Source organism: Melanotaenia boesemani, chromosome 16 (assembly GCF_017639745.1).
Source record: "Melanotaenia boesemani isolate fMelBoe1 chromosome 16, fMelBoe1.pri, whole genome shotgun sequence".
NCBI classification, from domain to species: Eukaryota; Metazoa; Chordata; class Actinopteri; order Atheriniformes; family Melanotaeniidae; genus Melanotaenia; species Melanotaenia boesemani.
Window position 1 is genome coordinate 13,103,709 of NC_055697.1, and position 20,413 is coordinate 13,124,121.

General features: G+C 38.5%; 2 protein-coding genes across 2 annotated transcripts; both read right to left on the minus strand.

The window, feature by feature from the left end:
- Positions 1 to 2,679: 2,679 nt before the first annotated feature.
- prr18 (proline rich 18) lies at positions 2,680 to 4,867 on the minus strand. The gene has a single exon (XM_042009976.1). It carries the CDS (start codon positions 4,684 to 4,686, stop codon positions 3,919 to 3,921), a length of 768 nt encoding a protein of 255 aa, XP_041865910.1. The 5' UTR covers positions 4,687 to 4,867; the 3' UTR covers positions 2,680 to 3,918.
- Positions 4,868 to 6,521: 1,654 nt separating this feature from the next.
- Positions 6,522 to 18,915, minus strand: sft2d1 (SFT2 domain containing 1). Its single transcript, XM_042009979.1, has 8 exons — positions 18,665 to 18,915; positions 17,998 to 18,084; positions 16,988 to 17,070; positions 13,282 to 13,363; positions 12,900 to 12,935; positions 12,744 to 12,802; positions 9,941 to 9,970; positions 6,522 to 7,193 (listed from the first exon to the last, which is right to left on the minus strand). The coding sequence occupies exons 1-8, from the start codon at positions 18,728 to 18,730 to the stop codon at positions 7,154 to 7,156; spliced, it is 483 nt and encodes a 160-aa protein (XP_041865913.1). The 5' UTR covers positions 18,731 to 18,915; the 3' UTR covers positions 6,522 to 7,153.
- Between the last annotated feature and the right edge of the window lie 1,498 nt (positions 18,916 to 20,413).

The following is a 20,413-nucleotide window of genomic DNA, read 5'->3' on the forward strand; positions in this document are numbered from 1 at the left end:
CCTTAACTAGTTTAGATACAGATTTGTGAGCAAGGTAGTATGATTTCAGACTGATATATTGCCCCCTTAAGAATAATTAGAAATGGTGTATTCGACATTAAGAAAACAACTAGATTAAAGTAGAGTGGCGGAAACAAATATAATATAATTGAAGAAAAGGATTTGAAGGACTGTAGCAAAGGTACTGAATCTTTTGATTAAAATTTATTATAATAAAATCTGATGAAAATTATTTCTAGAAGTATAGAAAAACATTTTCATTTGAAACAATTAAAAACGGATGTCAGATTATGAATTTTTACATTTAATCCTGAAGATTAAATTATTTACCTGCTTAATTTACTCATTACTGTCTGTGTTGCTCTGCTGTAACCGTAATCAATATGAGTATGTCTTATTTTTTAACTGGATTAGCATAGCAGAAATAGAGAGCATGCATACTCATGTATGCCTCCAGATGGCACTAAAGGATCAAGAATGTTACAGGCTTGGACTCAAACAAGATGAGGAGATGGGACATCTGCATGTGGAGGTAAGTGTTGTCTCCAGGTATGGACATGCTAAAATGATTGATTACACTGATCAGAGAACACGGTCCTCCCCCTGCATTAATTCTATCTCCTTTGCTTACAGTGGTAAATGTGTCCTATAGTGATTATAAAGTGTCTCAAACATTACAGCACTGGTGAAGTATTACACCACAAGGGCCTAGGGTTGGGATTTCAGCTACTGTGAACTTTCCCTCATAGCTCAGCTTTGACTGCATCCCCTGCCTATCAGAAGTAAAGAAACCCAATTTAGTTGCTGTGGGAGTAAATCAGTCAGCTTGCTTGAAGATTAAAAAAAGAATGCTTTTTTCTTTTCTTTTTTTTTTTTTTTTGGTAATCCCATCTTCTGCCAAGAGCATCCTCCCACACAGCAGCCTCCTTCCTCTGTTCCTACAATATGCAACCCAAAAGAATAAAAAAAGGACATGAAAATAAAAATGTACATACAGGAGGAGTATGCCCACCGCCTCTTCTACACAGCCTTCATCCTCTTCCCTGATCTCCAGCATGCCTTCATGAATAAAGACATTTAACCCAATCTCAATGGGAATGATGTGTAGCTGATATATAGTGAACCTTTAGGAACAGATTTCTCCTACAGCATCTTAAAGCATAAATATACAACAGAGAATGAAGAGAAAATATGAGATGAAAAGGAATGCTAAATGGGATGTCAGGTAAAAATGCAATGCTAATGGGAGTAACAGCATGAACACTGCAGAAAAAGCTGAGCTTAATTTTTTCTTTTAAAACCCTGAAAATGAAGATGAAACCAAGCTTTAATGGGAGGAATGAACTCTGATTAAAGTCTCTCTGAGGTCAGCCTGTACCCGGGAAATGCCTCGGTCACTGAACAACCACATGACACAAGTTTATGGTCTGAATCTGTCCAGGAAGTGTCTGCTTAATCTTTTCTCACAAAAGCTGCTGGAGATGCAGGATTCATCAATTCCGTTGCTACAAACTGATACTGTTGCAGCAGAGAAAAGAGACATGCAGTTCTTTGCTCTCATTGCTGTGTGCTAAGTGTCAGTGAAGGGGGTGGAGGCAGCATCCATCTGTGTTTCCTGCCACTACAAATCAGGCCTGGATAATGTAGCTGCCCTTTTCTACCTTGCCACTGCCCCAGACTGTAATCATGATACAGCAGTGAGGTGGACAGAAGCCAGCAGTCATTTCTTTGTTCTTTCATCTTTATCAAAAAAAAAAAAAAAAAAAAAAATATGAATGGAGGGCAGAAAAGAGAGAACAAATGGAAATAGACTTTAAATGTCAGTTTGGAGAAAGGGTTTCCTTTTTTAGCCAAAGTAGCTGTCATTGCCTTCAAGCTCCAACTTTCAATTCAACATCTCCTACTGAATACATGTATATTAGCTACTTTAGAAATAATTAAATAAAGCAGCTCCTATCCCCAGGACAAACACAGTCATGAACAGCTTGGCTTCAGGCCCAAACCAGGCAACGGTGAATGCCAGAGAGGCACACAAACAAGGCCACAATTGAAATGACACAATAGAAATGGGGATTACACAACTCTTGGTCACCACGCCAGTTGATAATATCATTGCCGGAGCCATGTAGAACCAAACAGTCTTGGTACACACTGTATTGGCCCAGACATGATCTCAGGCTGCCCATGTGACAATAAAATGTCTTGTTACACTAAAAAGGAGCATCTTTCCAAGACAAGATGCTTTACTGTAGAAGCTTGTTGGTTTATTTAAATGACATAGAAGAGAAAATCAATAAATTAGTAGAAAGTTGGTATTTAAAAGAACCATTTCCATAAATAGAGAAAACATTTTCTTTTATTTCCTTCAGTAACAGGCAAGCAAGAATTAGGCTACCTGAGGATACATGTGCAGGCTTTTGTTTTTTATGTATCATACCAGTTGCAGATCTGAGCCCTTCAAAGATGCTGTAGTCTTACATTTTTTTCTACTTTTTTACCAAGTTATGCTGAATAAATGCACGACTGCAATTGTTGCAAGAACCCCAACAACATGCACACAAACATGTTTTATGTGATTACCTAAAGCAAATGAATCTATACTCAGAAGGCTTGCGTGTTATTGTTACTTGACCTGTTAAAATGTGAGACAGAGAAAGGAATCAACACAGAAGCCAAAAAGTCATTTTATGGCTTTAATTCTCATTTATTGTGATGTTTGACTGTATTTTGTTATATTGCTAAAAGCCAAGATGTTCTAGTGCCCCAGCCAGCTATTTTTCCCTGAGCAGTGCACATTAACAGCAAAACATAGTGCAGTGAGTACCACAACAGTTTGGAAATGTCAGGGTGAAGCTTTCAGTAAACTAACCTTTGCAGCATATTAGATAGATATGGCATTTTTTGCTTAAAAATATCTTTCAGATTTGGATACAAAGACTGTTGACCTCTTGTGGAAACATGACATGTTTTGTTTGATATGACGAAATGAATATAGTTTGAGGTATTTCTTGAAGAGATCATACACCTGGGTCTTGCAGTACATTGGTCAACCCTACTTAACAGGAAATCTAAGAAGCTTAGAACACTAATGCCCAAATGGCCCCAGCTATACCGTGGAAACAAAGAACCTTTAAAATGCTCCTTGGGAACCAGTCATAAGTCTGAGTAATCCAAATGATCACAAATCAGCAACTGAATTATGTAAGAGACACATAGCAAATTAACTTTAAATTATCTGAAAGGGTCAGATATTATAAAGAAAAGATTACCGTCATGAGCCCAAAAAAATATTTCACATGAAAATATTTAGGCTAATAAATATTAAATATTGTTAATTCTTTCTTTTTATTAGAAAGAAAGTAAATAATCCAGTTTGGTTTCATTAGAAGGCGAATGAAGCCCTGTTGTTGACCAGTTTATTGTTCTCCAACACAAAGGAACCTTTCGCGTGCCTTTACGCAGACTCCTCTGCCAATCCACTGGCGCGCCACTGAAAACAAAACCCATGTGCAAATGACAATAATATTAAGATGAAACTGGAACTAAAATGATTAATAAAGAATAAACGGCAACACTTAAATAATATTAATGTTGCCAAGCAACCTCCCACCGAACCTTATTCATCCGAATGAATGAAACAGGCTGTTGTTCGTTTGTTTTGGCTGAAAAGTGAATAATTATTCTTACTCAAATGTAACTTACTAATTTACTCAATTTTCCTAAACCTGACATTTTCTAGTCAGCGACGCCTGTTTCAATTCCGAGGTTGACATTCTTTCGGAGTGAATTTCTTCCCCTCGTTTGAAAACTTTACACACTTTAGATTCAACAGGCAAACATCTGTGCGCAAGTTTCACTGGTCCATCAAGTCAAGAGCGTTTTTTTAAAATGAAAGAAATAAAGATTGAGCGTCAGGTGTCAGCAGCCTTTAAGGTGCGGAAGTGCAGAAAGTTTGTCGACTTTTCCCAAAGCAGCTGCGTTTTCCACCCCTTTCAGCCACTCTTTACATTTCCTTACAACAGTCTCGTCTACATCTCCGTCTTCCTCCTCGTATTCCACATCATCGTACTTGTGTTGATCGTTTAGCAGAGATATTTTAACAATTGCAGTGATGTCCTGCTCGGCGCTCTCCATTTTGGCGCCAGGAGCGCAGCTCCTGGACCCCCCATGAGCCTTTTTGGATGGAAAAACTCGTCGGTGCCGAAAGTCGGCGGAGGCGCAACATTTCTGCTGCTTTGCCAGCATCTGTTTTTCTAGATTCCGTTTTTGGATGACAAGAATGGCTTCAGGGGTGAGACTGAGGGTAAACTGAATCTCCTTCTTCCCTTCCTCTTTTCCATGGAGATGTCTGGTGGAGTCCATTGAACTGGAGCGCCTCATTCCTTGGGATGAATCCTGCGGCTTAGGCACCGACAACCAGGAGCATTTCACCTGAGCCTCTTGCCCAGCACCAGGCTTCTGAGCTGGGCTTTTATTCTTCTCTAGCTGAGCTTTTCGCCCCAGATTCCTTATATTGGCCGATGCCCAAGATATGGTCTGCTTTTCCTTATCAGACCCCCTTTTTTCTCCGACACATTTACCGGTTTGCTCAGTCTGAGAAGGCACTCCGTTGGCTTTCTTTTTTCCGAATAGTTCCCTACCGGGTGAGGAGATCCGTTGTTGGAGGCTAATAGGTGGGAAAGGCATCTTTGCGGCTGGAAGCAATCAGGACATAAAAACTTGCCAGTGTTCCGAGTCCAGACGAAGAAGCCCTGCGTGAAGCGACAAGCGGCGATCTGTGGGCATCATCCAACAGAATGGTGGATCAGGGCTGTAGTGCACCTGTTGTCCACACGGACTGGAATGTTACTCATGCGCGCGCACGCACACATCCTGGCTGTTTTATGGTTGAGGGGCGTGGCAACGAGACGCACCGAACAAAGCCGTAAAACACTACTGATGTCATGTCGTCATTTTCAGCAACTTCCCAAAGCAATGCTCCACATCCACCTCATCTCTCCTTACAGTGCTGCCCCATTTAAGGCCCAGAGCTCATGCATACACCTGATTTAATCTTTAATGGACTAAAAGAAATCAGCAAGGGGTTTGGTTGCCTATAATAAGCGGCTAGTGTGGATTTATGTCGTTTTCTCAGACAGGGAATACTGTTCATTCAACAAGAATGCCATAATATTTTTTTATAACATTAAAAAAAAAAAAAAAAAAACAACCTGAGATCCATAGACCCTTCACTGAAGTGAGGCCCTTAAACATGAATTCCATGTAACCCTTTGGTCATTAGGGCTAAACTTGTCACTGAAACTGAAATAAATCAGTAATATTGATTTTATCTTGTCAGTCAAATGTTTCAAAAGTCAATAATCTGTAGTGTAGATGGCCACTAGTGTCCTTTTACCCTTACAGCCAATGAAAAACATTTATGGGAATGTGCAAATTGTCTAATATTGATTTTTCTTTGTTTCTAGTGTATCTGTGCTTTTGGTCAGAAAGCCGCACAACTGATGTCCAGTCCAGAGTATGAGGAAATTAATTCTTTGCTCCAAGATTCCTTTATATTCGCTTGCAGATTTCACACCTTTATAGCGCTCTGTCATTTACCAAAGTAACATTTGGTTGTTGTAATGATTGTGACCATTTTCTTTTCTTCCTTTTAATCCTAACAAAGCCTCATCGATTCCTGGAATCAATACATGGCAATAAATCCCCTATAATACTGGTCAAGTTATTTATTCTTCACTGCAAGAAGATCTGGAGCATTAAGCTGCAGAGTCAGACTTTTAGAATTTCAGTGGATGCTATAGTGTAGATCCCTGTTCACTGACATAACAAGGGATTATATGTAACGAAGAGGAAGCAGACGGGACACTTTGACAGATTGCTTAGGTCAGCCTCCTTGCCCCTTCAACCTCAAACTTCGATGTAATCCCAAAATAGCGGGCAAAGAAAGCCCATGACCTAAACAACCACACTCCTTCCATTTCAAAGAATTATTTTATCCCCAAGATTACTTTGAGGGATTTGCTGGATCTCTATCAACTAAGTTGAACAAGTAGAACTGAAAGGAGATTTTGTCTATGCTAATCCATCATATTACAGAAGTACCTAATAGCTATGTGGGTGTTGCACAGTAAGAAAGCAAATGGCGTTATTTAGTCACATGAAGCGTGAACAAATTGTGTTCCAGCAAATTCTACAGCTGACAAGATAAAAAGGTGAACTTGAAAATGTAACTCAAAATATGGTGAGATATATAAAACTGCTGGTGGAGGAGATTCCACAGAAGGAAACACACAAAGATAATGTGAACATCTGTTCCACAAATAGGGGTAGGCAGAGGCAATGCATCCTCCAGAGGAGGTTGTCATGACAACCACATCCTCAAAGGCTGCATGCCGAAGCAATCTAGTGAAAATGATGCAAAGCTAGGTTATTAGGTCATGTCAAAATCACAATGCTCAGGAAAGCGTAATTAACTGGGTCATTGCTACATATGGCAGGAAAATCACATTTAAAAATAAGTATTTTTCATGTAATTTAATGGGTGGGGGGTGCAAGTGTGTTCGTCCATGTACAACAAGACCAGACACAAAAATTCCATTCTTAATCTCATTAGTAAGAAAAAAAAAATCCTCAAAAGAGATGGGGGCAGCATATGTCTCAGAACACCATCAGTGAAGCACTGACTCTACTGCCAAAAAGAAATCATTTAAGCATACCATATCTGATCATATCATACACCAACAAAACACACAATGTAAATGTACACATTTGGTCTAAATATTAACAGATAGCATTATTTATTAAGGTGTTAAGGCATTTTTTGTTGTAAATGGCAAAATCAGTCAAAATCAGTTCCATGCAGAAAAAATATGCATAAAATTCTCAGAAAATAAAAGGCCTATTTTAAGTCAATCTTAAATATTTTAAGCAAGAATGACACTCAATACTCTCAAATCAAAGCAAAAGACTGATAAGACTGATCATAGTTAAATACATTTAGCTAGACTCAAAAGGCAAGAATTCACAGTATGACATAGCAAGTGGAAATCTGAAGGAATAGTGTAAAAACAATATAAATGCATATTTTACAAAATCACCATTGCTAGACATGCATATCTGGACCAGTCTTCAAAGGTCGCTGGATTCCTGTGTTCTAACTCAGGCAGGTTGTGAAACACTTGATCACCGCATCCCTGTGAAAACAAAACATACAAAAATACATTTACTATTAAAAAAAACATCTAAATATGCAGTATTATAAATCAAGAAATAAGGAAGTGAGATAGAAGGAAAGGGAATCAACTGGAGAGTGACTAATGTGATTCAGGAATACATAAATACAGTAGGGGCAAAATTCTCTTGAGCGTATGAAATTTAAAGTGACAAAAAAAGTGCCTCCATCCTTTGTTACAATGATTTGGGTGGGGCTCATCATGAATAAGTGAGTATGTTTTGGCGGGGAAGCACCACATACAATGGTGGGGGGCTTCCTTTCTCCAGGTACACTGTGTTGAAGGGTGATGCAATACGACTGATCGCCATGACAACCACAGATCGTTGCCTACTCCATTTCCCACACACTTTGTTCTTGCTATCTGTGTGTTGCCATGCAGACTTTGCCTGCAGCCACGGTCCAAATTCAATGGAGGAGGTGTGAAGCCCATCAAGGTTAAAAGGAGAAGCAGTCTGAGTGGGAGGAGGAGGGGGGAGGGGGGTTTCGGGTGGACAGACAGGAGAATTGCTCCTTTAACAGGCTTTGGCGTTCCCCCCGACCCCATAAACAATAACCATCAAAATCTTTTTTTTTTAAATTAAGATTTGAAGCTGTTTTGCAAAAGTAAATAATTGGAGGCTTCCCTCCATTTCTCATTACACATCAGAGCAACAGTAGCCCGACAGCAGTGTGGGAGGTGCACATGCAGCAGGTTTTAGTACCTCATCCTGTGGCTGTTAGAGGTTATAAAAGGCAACAAGGTAAAATACATTAAAGGATCAAGTCAATTGGCCATGTGGTCTCATGGCTAGACAGGCACAAGGTAGTCTGATTGCAGAAAAAGATGGCACACAGTTTATTTATTTTTTCTTTGTTCTGAAGTATTACCCAATCAACCCAAATGAAGCAGCAGCTCCATAAGAGCCTTAAAAACAATAGAGAGCTAATGGATAAAATCTAAATTAAATGAAAATTGGATTAAAATAAGAGGATTATAGAGATACGAAAAATGTGTTGACAAAAGAAAAAATAAGGAAAACTTGGCAAGGGAGCGACGAGTCAATCACAGAAAATCAAGGATTCAATATCTGGTGCAAAAGGTGACTGAAAATGTTCATTTCTCTGAAGGACTTGTGTTTTTAGGAGTGTGACAAGGGGAAAAAAGGTTGTTGTCTCTGCTTTGTTTTGTTCTAAGCAATTTGGCTGGGGGAGGGGGGACATGGGGTGGTTACAGGATGTTTCTCAGCTGTCAGGATGGATTATAGGGTCACCCAAACACAGAGGACACTTAATGGTGGAGCTGAATGGGGGGGAGAGGGGGGGTCTCAGAGCTTCTCCCCAGTCCCCAGTACATCCCTAGTTATAGCTGGACTAACAAAACAATATCACACCTCCGGAATGGCTCTGCGAAAGCATTTAGCTGGATTTATAGGTGCCACACCACACAACATAACTAAAAAATTAACACTTGATCATTAAGTATTTTCTTTCATTTAACATTCCTGTAGTGGTAACTTAAAAAAAAAAAACAAAAAAAAAAACAGATTTGAGCTTTAAGTTGTTGTGCTTTTTACTTTGTATTGTCTATAATTTAGACAAAGTAAAGAAAATGTTGAGAGATATTTACAGAAACCAGCCCATCTACATCTAAACAAAATTTTGTATTGAGATTTAACCCTACAGAGCTTACCATAAGCTCATTACATTCAACAGAAAAGCTGTACGGAAGAAAAAAAATTATGATAAATCTGTCTGAAAGAGCATTATTCCATGATAAATCATTTTAATATTAAGGACAAACAAATAATATTGCAGAGCTAATGCCAAGAAAGGAAGGAAACAACCAGCTGCTGTTTGTTTGACACAGAGCACACACAAAACACAGCCAGGGATTACGGCCATTTGGTGGGGGCAAACAGTGGCAAGAGGTAAATAAAAACATGTTTTCATTGAAGGAACACCAAGAGTACTCCCGTCAGTTTGTTGTGCGTACTGAAGTGTTATTTGTAAATATTACTGAGATTCAGAAAGTACCATTCATTCATTGCTTATTCCAGTTCCACGTCGCTAGGAAGCTGAAGCCTATCCCAGCAATTAGTAGGTGAGAAACAGGGCACACCCTGGACAGGTTGCGTGTCCATCGCAGGGTCAACGTGAAAAACAACCACTCACATTCACTCCGAGGGAGAATTTAGGACAGGGGTGCTGGAGGGCCGCTGTCCTGCAGGATTTGGATGTTTCCTGCTGCAGCACCTGAATCAGATTAATGTGTCAACGTGCTTGGGTAGAACCTGACCACAAGCTGTTGAGTACAGAGATTTCATTTAAATCAGGTGTGTTGGATCAGGGAGAAATCTAAAATCTGTAGGACTGTGGCCCTAGAGGACCGGAGCTGGACACCCCTGATTTAGAGTAACCAAATAACCAAACATGCATGTCTTTGGACAGTGGGACAAAGATGGGTGTACCTGGAGAGAAGCTATGCTTACACGAGGAAAACATGCAAACTGTGCAGCCCTGAGATACAGAAAGGAGCTGAAAATTTAAACAAGGTCTTGTTTGACAGCATCTGTTTTTCTGAAAGCAGCTGAAGTGAAACGTAGACAAGACTGCATACAGGAAGGAACACACTGAGCTGGACATAATATAAACAAATAAGGGACACATGTAAATCACCATGAGATTAATGCAGATACAAAGTATTTGCATAATGATGTTGTGTCTTACCTGGCAAACGGAATGTATGAGATGCTATACCTGAGAGGAAAAAAGATGGAGGAAATTTACTGGTTATGTTTGAACATGTCAGCTCTACCTCAAGAGGATAGTCATAATAAACTAGAACTGGTATTAATTTAACATTAAGAATGAATCTGGAGTCTCCCTTTGGTTACACTAAAAGGGCTACAAAGTTGAATCTTCCTTTTCATGGTCAATGTTTAACATTAGAGGAATGCATCTTCCCTTGAGCTACAGTTTCAGTCTGTTAAATAATGTTATGTGTAATGTAAAGACCTGAAGAAGGACTTCATTTAGTAACAGGAATGGCTATTTGTTGAGTCACCGAGCTAAAATATGAGCTGAAATGAAGCGTAACCATTGGAGTTAATCTAATTTTCAATTAACAGGATCTTTGTACCAATTTTGGACAAAGTATGTGCAAAATAAAACTGTACTGGAACTGAGTGGGATAAAGTTCAGCTTAAAAATGTGTGGAATCTGGTGGTTGAGTTATTAATCCAGTGGTTCTCAAACTGGGCAACATGACAGGTGGGGCGCTTGGGATTGGGAAAATGTACCAGACAAACTAATGTTTTGACAACTTGGATACTTGGAACGTTCTGATCCACACTCCAGACCACTTGGTGGCTGTAATGCACCAATTCGTTTTTGCCAACCGCCATAAAAAATAAAGAAGAACTGCAGAACAGGGACTAGGGTTTACTGAAGGCATCTAAGGCAGAAAAGAGAGATAGAATGTTTATTCCTCCAAAGGGGGACATGATAGAAAAAGTTTGAGAACCACTGTATTAATCTAAGTCAAAGTTACATGATATGGGCTTAAGGAATAAGCAACTGCGTTATTAAACAAATATTTAACAATTACTACAAATACTCTTTAACCACAAGTTATTTCTTGCTATCACACTTCCTTCTGCCAGCTGTGCTTTTTGTTCAGCATGTGTCAGTAGTGGTTTCAGTGAGGACTGGACTTTGCTCATTTCCGTGTAGGTCACTGTTGACATCTTACTACAGAACCACCTTCACACAGACGTCTGAATGCCTGAGTGGGAGTGCACTATGCCCCAAGTCTGTTGAAAATGTGCTGGGCATGTGTGACTAGTGGTTGCCAAGGTGATGCCTTTGAGAAGAACACAGAGCGGAAATGAATGCACTAGATGTTTGAGCAAAAGCTACGTGGTTAATGAGGCCAACACAGTCCTGCACAGTGATGCACTGAACCTGTTCAGGACCCTTTTTTTTTTTTTGTTTGTTTGTTTTTTTTTTTTTTTTTGCTTGTTTCCATACATCCAAATAATAAAATTGTTTTGTTAATGCTGTGTAAATATTTCTAAACTACTGAACACACAAGCGCTGACATGCCGATACACGTGCCTCAGTTGTATTATTCACTGCTAAGGTGAAGCTTAACCTAAGTGCTTGTGTGGATGTCTTAAGTTTAAGAGGCAAGTCCTCTTAATTAAGCACATGGTCTCTTCTGCTAGCTAGTTAGCTCCTTATCTGTAATTTGATTCAGAAAGCAATATTTATATTTTTTGATGAGAAAGTCTGAAACGTGCTGATAGAAGATCACCTGATTTTTTTTGTTTTTACCAGATAGTTTTACAAACTTTCACCAGATACAAGCTGAGTTTAATGAATAAATGGAAGCCCATAGCTGGGACAACTCTTTCCCAAACATGTTTCTTACAAGCTTTAGGTTTAGTTTAAACAAACAAACAACCAAACTTGACTCAGTTTTCCTGGATAGCGGGGTTTATCTGAACTGGTCTGAGGGCTTTCAATCAGCGTTGTTAATGAAAATGCCTCCCCCCAAAGCCAAGTCATCTGCTCACTTTCATGTGAATTTCAAACCTGATTTCATATATCTGATGACTGTTTTAATCCCTCTTAAAAAGGTAGAATGGCTATAAGCACATTTTCTCTGATGTGATAAACTCTGCACACTTATTCCCATTTTACTCTGACTGTAAGACTGCATTTAAAACCATCACAAACACTGGAACTGAAATTATTTTAATAAATCCTAAGCTGAACAAGTTAAGCCTTTGATCCCTTTTCTGTAGAGGAAAAAACTAGACCAAAAAAGCTGATACTGCTATAAATGACTTAGTAAACACAACTTCTATACAATGAGTGAAATGCATAAAATATTTTATAGGTGATCATCTTGTGTCAATAAAAAAATAAGCTATTAATGACTCTGGTGCCCTGTTTTCAGCTGGCAGTGGATTCATCTTGTGTGTAAACAAAGCAGGAATTAATGCCTATGTGTCTCCACGTGCTAAACTAAGCATGTGGATCCAAGCAAATAGCCACAGTCTTATCCCCGTACTAGTTCTTCAATTAGTTGCCAAATAAACTCTGACCTACTGTGCCACTTGGCACCCTGCCTATAAGTCTTCTTCCAACACCACTGGCTCAGACAGCTTTTCAAACAGATGCTTGTCTGTGTGAGGAAACTATATGTAAGCTGATAGAAAACTAGAAACTATACCAGGACACATTTAATGTGAACTGAAGATACTAAACAATGTTAATCAGAATATATTGTTCTTTTAAATAAATAAATAAATAGGGTGGTTATAATTAAAGTGTGATAATTTAACCCATTATAGCTTCAGTTATGCTTACAGCAGCATAATCAACTTAACTCATTGGCTTTAAACACTGGTGAAAGCAGCTGGGGTAAAGTCTACTGCCATAAAGAAATTGTTTCCTCTGGGTGAGTGTAAACGCTGAGTAAACTACAGCCGAGAAAAGGGAGTGATTTGAAGGCCACACTTACCATGTCATTGCCAAAAACTGCATAATACAGAAGATGATTGCCAATCCCTTTTTATGCCACTGTAAAATAAATTATAAGTCAACTTGAAAGTTGGAAAACACTGACATAAAAATATAAGCATTTATATGGGTTTGGATCACTTTGCTGCATACTTACCCAAAACACTGCACAAAGTGTTAAAACAAGACAGAGCTGGTGGTAGGAGGAAAAAAAGTAACAAGTGATTTCCTTCAGTTTTGGATGGAAAAAGTAATATTCAAGCAAAATATGCCACAAGGTCAACCAATAGAAAAGATGTATATCATCAGGCCGAGATACAGCCAGTTGTCAGAGTTAACTTCTTAAAAATGACAAGGTTAGACGGTCATGTGTTTTACTTTTAAACCATTAAACCAAAGTCAGAAAACTTTAACATCGACTGTAACCAAGTATGAATAACAGTGAGTTACAACAATAATATACATTACTATTGTGAAGCATTATTATGATAAACTAGCTCAACTTATGGTCAAATATAACAATGAAACACAGTATTTACCAGCATAACAATGGTGGCAATCACTCTTGTTTTTTCAAACATGCGCTTCAGCTGTTTTACTGGTCCCATCAGGAAGCAGGTGCTTTAGAAAAACAAAACAAAACAAACAAAAAAAAAAGTTAATTAACAGTACACATATCCTTTTCAAGTAAACGTGTGTGACCATTTTTTACATTAGAAAAAGAAACTGGGCCTTTATTGCTTTGATTTGTACTGTTAATAAACACGCACAGGACCCTAGGAAATCCATTTGAAAGTTTTACATAGTCCATTTAATTTTCCCCCAAGTTACTGGCAGCTACGTTTACATGGAGCACTTTTAATTCAATCGAATGTCCAGTCAGAATAAAAGTGTTCCCATGTAAACATGTCATTTGGAATCTCCGATCAGATTGATTTCAGTCAGGTAGATGAAATATTTGTCCATGTAAACGTAGCTAGTGTTTAATTCTTTTCCCTGAAATTTGTTTGGGCACTGTAGGCCTTTACTGGACAGTTGCTTAACAGGAAATGTGGTCAGAGAAAGAGCGGGCGACAAAAGTCAGGTTTGAACATGGGCCCTCTGCGTTGAGGAGCCACTTAGCGTTCAATTTCTTAATTTTTTGAACAACTTAGCTCTTTCTGCTGGCTTCTCAGCCACTGTTGAACTTCTGGGGGAGACTTGAGCCCTGTCAGTGCAGATGACGTCACACAGGCAGAGGACTGCAGTGGTCAAAATGCATTCAGCTCTAATCTAGCTTTTTCTATTTAAAAAAAAATCTTAAATTGGAGGGATAACAGATGTACACATACGTGCAAATTCCACAATATTCCACATTTTTCTTCCTATGTTTCCCGTACTGTAACTTTAAACTTTACTCTGAATTGCAATTACATCATTTACTACTCATTAATATGACTTGAGGTGTTCTTTTTTATGAAAATAATCCCAATTTGTAGAAACACTTTTGCCACCTTTTAGGCTGCATTAACAAATCAGATGTAATATGATTCAACTCCAGTAAAGTCTGTCTTCTTTCAAGCCGGATAGAAAAGAGCGGTAAAAAACGATTAAATAGGAAGTTGCACAACTCTGAGTCGGCTACGTTTCAGTGGATCTTAGGAGAACAAAATTCACTTATCAGGAAGAGTTTATTCTCAGTAATGTTGCAACCTGTAAACTCATAGGCTAACTTCTGCTTCTGCATGTGTTGGCTTTAATTAGTCTGCTCAAGTTTGTCTTTCCGTTGTTCAAAGATTTACAGTCCTGCATGTGATAAAGGGAATCATACACTGTAGGAATCTCTGTATTACAGGAAGGGTCATAAATTGAGACATTTTTGACCAGAGAACACAAGCTAAACCTGCATTTTATGAGCCCAGACATATATATCCCCATTAATACACAAGAAGACCAGAAAGTTTTCAGCAAAATAGCAGAAGAGACTCTCAGACTAAGCAGAAGAAAAGTACATTCACACATAGGATTTCCACTTGACTACATTAGTACACAATTGATAAGATGTTGCTACCCAATGGTGTTAGATAAACCTTGGTACTAATCTCCAGCCTCTAAAAAACTGATCCACCACAAATAAATATACATCTGAGCCAGCAAGAAAGGTACAGCAATTAAACGGGGTATGTGTGTATCTATACATCTCCATTTATCCAAGTGGTATTAAATTAAAAGACATTCACTGCTTAAAAAACAAACAAACAAACAAACAAACAAACAAACAAACAAACAAACAAACCCAGGTTTAGGTTTCTATATCCTACCTGGTCTACTTGCATACCCCCCAAAACAAGAAGTCTGAGCAACATCAGAACTGTGTTGCCATTATGACCATATAAGTTGCAATAATTAGGGGTTAAATACTCCATACACAACACTACGATGACACATTTTGTGCCTTGTACATGATGTCTTTCTTACGTCAGTGCAGTTAACGAGACAAAGGCTTTCCCTAATGATGAGCCACACTGTTCTGCTCAGCTGAGTGGGTGGAGGGAATCTGTGGGGTGTCACATCTGTTACATGAGGCACACTAGTAGCGCGCATTGACATAGACACCATCTACTGCTCTGATGAGAAGTATTGATGCCTTTTCATTTATTTCATTTTTTTTTTTACTCCAACTGCCCAGTGTGACATAGAGACTTGTGAAGTCCACGTACATGCTGCTCATGTTAACTGGGGAGAAGAAAATTTGTCTCCTTCATAGCATATAACTGGCTGCAAATCCGATCATGTCATCTGAAGTTGATTTTCTTCCCCATTGATTAATGGACAAGCTTATTTTCAAAAAAGTTACTTAAAAAGTTTAGCTTTAGTTACAAGGAGAAAGACTAAAAAGGTCCCTTCACCCATTTACAAAGGTAAATAAATCTTTGCGGATAGCTAATGTAATTGAATTATTTATAATACTACTTTACCACATTTTTATCTAATCTTGTCATTACACCACCTGGAACGTGGTCACACCAACTCCTTCTTATGGTTTATTTGAATGTAGCTGAAATGACGAACCCAGTTGTTTCTAGAAACAGCCTGTACAGGTGAAAGGCAAGCTAAGCTCTTTAGAATGTGATACAATCTTGCACTGCATTGTTAAACTGGGCTATGAAGAAAGTGTCCCAGTTTCTGGGCAGATCTAAAACTTCTGGACACATGATACCTGAAAACAGGGACTACACTGTCAGAAATCAAACCTCTGATAATAGTTTGCTGCCCCTTGAAGAAGCAAAGGAAAAAAAAGTAACAATAGTATTAGATCATTAAGATTGCAATTTTGGATTATCTATATTAAATATTTTTATAATGCTGTAGTCCTGATGATATCTACTTAGGATACATTTTTAATCTTTCTTAAGCAGTATGCCAAGAGAAGTACACAAGTTTATTACTTTTTTTTTTTTTTTTTTTTACTTTTTTTTATTTCTTTTCCCCCCCCCTTTACTGGAGGAAAATAATCTTGAACGCTGTACTGGATAGAAAAAAAAGACATAATAGTTAAACTAATAATACAATGAAAAAAAACTACACTTATCTCCACATAAGCTCTTTTGATACAGTCCATTAAAAATGGGACTGTTTTTCTGTTGTTGCTGTTTGTAAGGCTTATATGCATAGGTGGAGCACAGGTGATACACCTCGGAGCTAGCAGCAGAATTAGACAAAGAGTCAAAAAGTGTGAATGCAAGGAAAAGCAAGCACTGCCGAACACATCATACATGAATGCTGTAATAATTCCTCTAATTCTGCAATGCCCACATGTCATTTTAAAATCAACCTCTGAAACAGCCTCTGTTTGGTTCATTATGTTTATATAGCGCTTTTCAAGGCACCCAAAGCACTTTACACTGTATCCATTATTCATTCACTCAGCACTCACACACTGATAGCGGATGCTGCGCATCAGAAACAATTAGGGGTTTGGTGTCTTGCTCAGGGACACCTCAACATGAGCTCTCTGGGACGGGATTGAACCGGCAACCCTTGGGTTACAGGACGACCACTCAACCTATTGAGCCTCAAAGCGAAAGTGAAAACAGTGCATGAGAAGGCCTCCTACTTTATATGCCATTATTTTGGCAAAAAGAAAAAAAGTCCTATGAAAACACACTAACAATGTTACTGTATACCATATTAATGATGACATGTTATCAATTCATTACTGCAACCATATCTTCTGAAGGGAACTGGACTAAATAAATTACTTACCTGGCCAGAGCTGCGATATTCCCTATTGTGTAGAAGACAGCGAAAAGCTTAACGCCATTGGGAAGGAACAGAAGTGCTGAGCCCTGGTAAAGCATAAGAAAAGCTCTGTCAGCTATTCAGAATGTCACCACACTTCAGTTAAGAGGTCATAAATAAGAGAAACCATATCAAGCAGCTAAAAATAATCCTAGAAATGAAAGCTTGGATGGTTTGATAGTTTTTCTTTTCCCCCTTTTTTATGACAACAGGCCAGGGATACAGAGTACTGGCTTATAATTTTATAGCTGGCTCCCTCTAGTGCTAAAACACCAGAAGGTTTTGTTTAAGCATCACTGTCTGAATTATATTGTTATTTAATGCCATTCCACACTATTTATGTCACTTTCAATGAAGAAGATTGATACCTAAGTGAGAATGGAGTTTGTTTTTCATCATATGAACATTTAGATATCCTTCCCCTCAAACATTTAGTGTATTCAGCTTTATTTTAAAATCATTTTAAAATGTTTTTGATAAGATGACATGATCAACAGTTTGTATATTTTTGTTTTTAACAAAGAATGAGTAGTTTAGTCAATGTCTTATCCCAGAACTCAGAATGATAAGGATTATTTACATTTGGATTTTAGTTATTAGATGTGTAAAAATAATTGTACTGTGAATTTCATCATTCAGTCCTACAAACAGAACTCTGTTCTAGAGTCACTGTGAATTATCATGGTGGCTTCAAGTGTGTGTAGCCAGTCCTCATCATACTTCCTCATCTTAAGAAACAAGTGCTAAAACACTGATATCTTGCAACGTTTGCATACTTACTGATTAAGGATAAAAGGCATGAGTCACTTTTCTGCACACACATTAGCTGTAAAGGCTCTGGGCCATGCTGACTATTAAATATAGAGCAAACAAAATAATAAGAAAAAGCCTGATTAGTGTTACAAATGCCCTGCATTCTCCACAGTACCATGGTCATGATAAAAAAAAGAACATAAATGAACAGAAACACTCACGAGTATTGAGCACAGGATGCCTCCAGCAAAACATATGACAAACCATTTCACCCTGGTGCTGTAGCTGAGAGTGCTGGCATCAAGGACCTGATGAAAACAATAGAAGGATGTCACAGGACAAGCCTAATGACCTGCAAAAACACTCACAAGCTTACTACTAGCGGATTCCATCATGTTGGCTACAGCAAGCAGAAAACATCCACTGTGTTTTTAAAACAAACACGGGCAGTACTTGTAAATGTTAAAGGCACAGAACTCAGAAACACTGATTGTAAAGTAGAATCTGTAGAGACCAAAGTTAAACTTTAAGTGTACAACACAACTTGGAGCATGAAAACAATATACTGACGTAAAGTCAGAACCTTACCTCATCTCCTCCTTATCGTGAACGCGTGCAAAAAGTGTAAACAAACAAAATTAATTAACTTGAACACTAACGGAAGGGCGTGACAGCCATCTTTAAACATGGCATGTCACCGTGTACTTAGGTTTTGTTGGCTATGTATTAATCCTTCAAGTTAGGAAAGATCGAATATTAACTGACACTTTTACTAGCCAACCGCCAACTCCACAGAAACATAACATCTTAAATGTTATTATTATTGGAAAATATATAATTAGTAACACTGTGTGTCGCACGGGCAAAGCCATACAGTTACTAGCTTACCTGTGCAGTAAGACCCAACTCTTCGTTTTCCTCTTGGCCGCTTAGCACACGACGAAGTTTATCCATCGTTAAAGGGCTAGGTGGTAAACTGCTCAAAAAGCGGACATCAAAATGTCTATACTACAAAACGTACGTCTACCGCCTCTATCTACAAAACTAACTAAAGTAGCTGCAAGTTGGACTTCCTGGATTTCCTGTCTGGGGCTTACTGTAAGAACTGACTTGGAATCAGTTTCATTGCAGCCGGTGCGGCTGCTTCGCTGGAGAGTGATGTCACTTACAGACTGTAGATCAGTGCTCGGTAACCTTACGTCACTTCCTTTATACTTCTTTTCCTCTCCATAAAAATAATTGCATTTTAAAGTTTCTGCGAAGGAAGGCGAACAGGCGGACATTTTTGCACATTTGTCAGACTGTTTTAATGTACTGTTTGTTGACTTGAAACAGCTTAATAACAGCTGCTGCGAAAAACAGTCACAAATAAGATTGGCATTTCGTGCTGACATAACAGAAAGTAAATACGTGTTTTACTTTTATTTGTTTCCCATATATTTATGTTAGTGGGCTTAGGGTTGAAGACATCCTTATCTACCTGCTTCAGAGCGCCCACTCTCATCTGGAAAAACCAGGCAGCACTTTGAGGATCTTTGATTTCTCAGGTGCTTTTAATACAAATCAGCCTGCTCTATTGTGCGAGAAGCTCCATAAATTCTAAGTGCATACCCCCACAACCAACTGGATTAACCTAACAAACAGTCCACAGTTTGTGAGACTGATAGATTGTGTGTCTGATTGGTGGTTGGCAGCACTGGAACAACACAAGGTACTGTACTGTCACCATTTCTCTTCACACTGTACACCTCAGACTTCTAATACAACTCTGAGTCCTGATAGTAAAGAAGTACAGAAACTGGTCAGTCAGTTTGTGAGATGGCTCAGAAACATCGGCCTCACCTTGAAGGCAAACAAAACAAAAAGATGATTGTTGATTTTAGGAGAAACAGGGGTAAACAAAACACTTTATATCCTGGGAGAAGAGGTGGAGGTGTTCCTTGGACTTCAGCTGGACAACAGACTGGACTGGAAATGCAACACCGAAGACATCTAATGGAAAGGACAGGGCATACTCTACTTCTTAAAAACAGCTAAGATCATTCAGTGTCTGCAACAAGATGTCACATATCTTCTGTAAGTCTGTTGTGGAAAGTGCAATCAGCTTTGTACCCACCTGCTTGGACAGCAGCATCAGAGGCAGAGACTTAAAGAGACTTAAACAAACTGATCAAGAAGGCTGATTCTCTGGAGCTGATTGTTCAGAAAAGAATGCTACACATGCTGCTGCAAATAAGGGACGACATCCTACACCACACATGGAAAAAAAACTATTTTTTATTATTATTGGTTTTCTAACGAAAAAATTTTCTACAATATAAAAAAATCCCTTTTAGGTAGAGTATGTCTACTTTTGAAAATCGAGTTAATGTTTTTCTGTTGCTTTGTCGCCATCTAGTGGAGATATTGCAACATAGCACGAGCCTTATTTAGAAGAGCGGGGGAGCAATTGTACAATGTTTGGTCGTTTTAAAAACTTATCTTGCCAAAGGAATGTTTTGACTCCATGTTTTTTTATGTTTTTGATACCATGTACTATAACTAAGCATTAGCTAACCCAAACCAATTGATAATAGTAAACACTATGAAATCCAGTTGCAGGGAAAAAGTTTTTTTCCCCCTTTTCTTCCAATACTT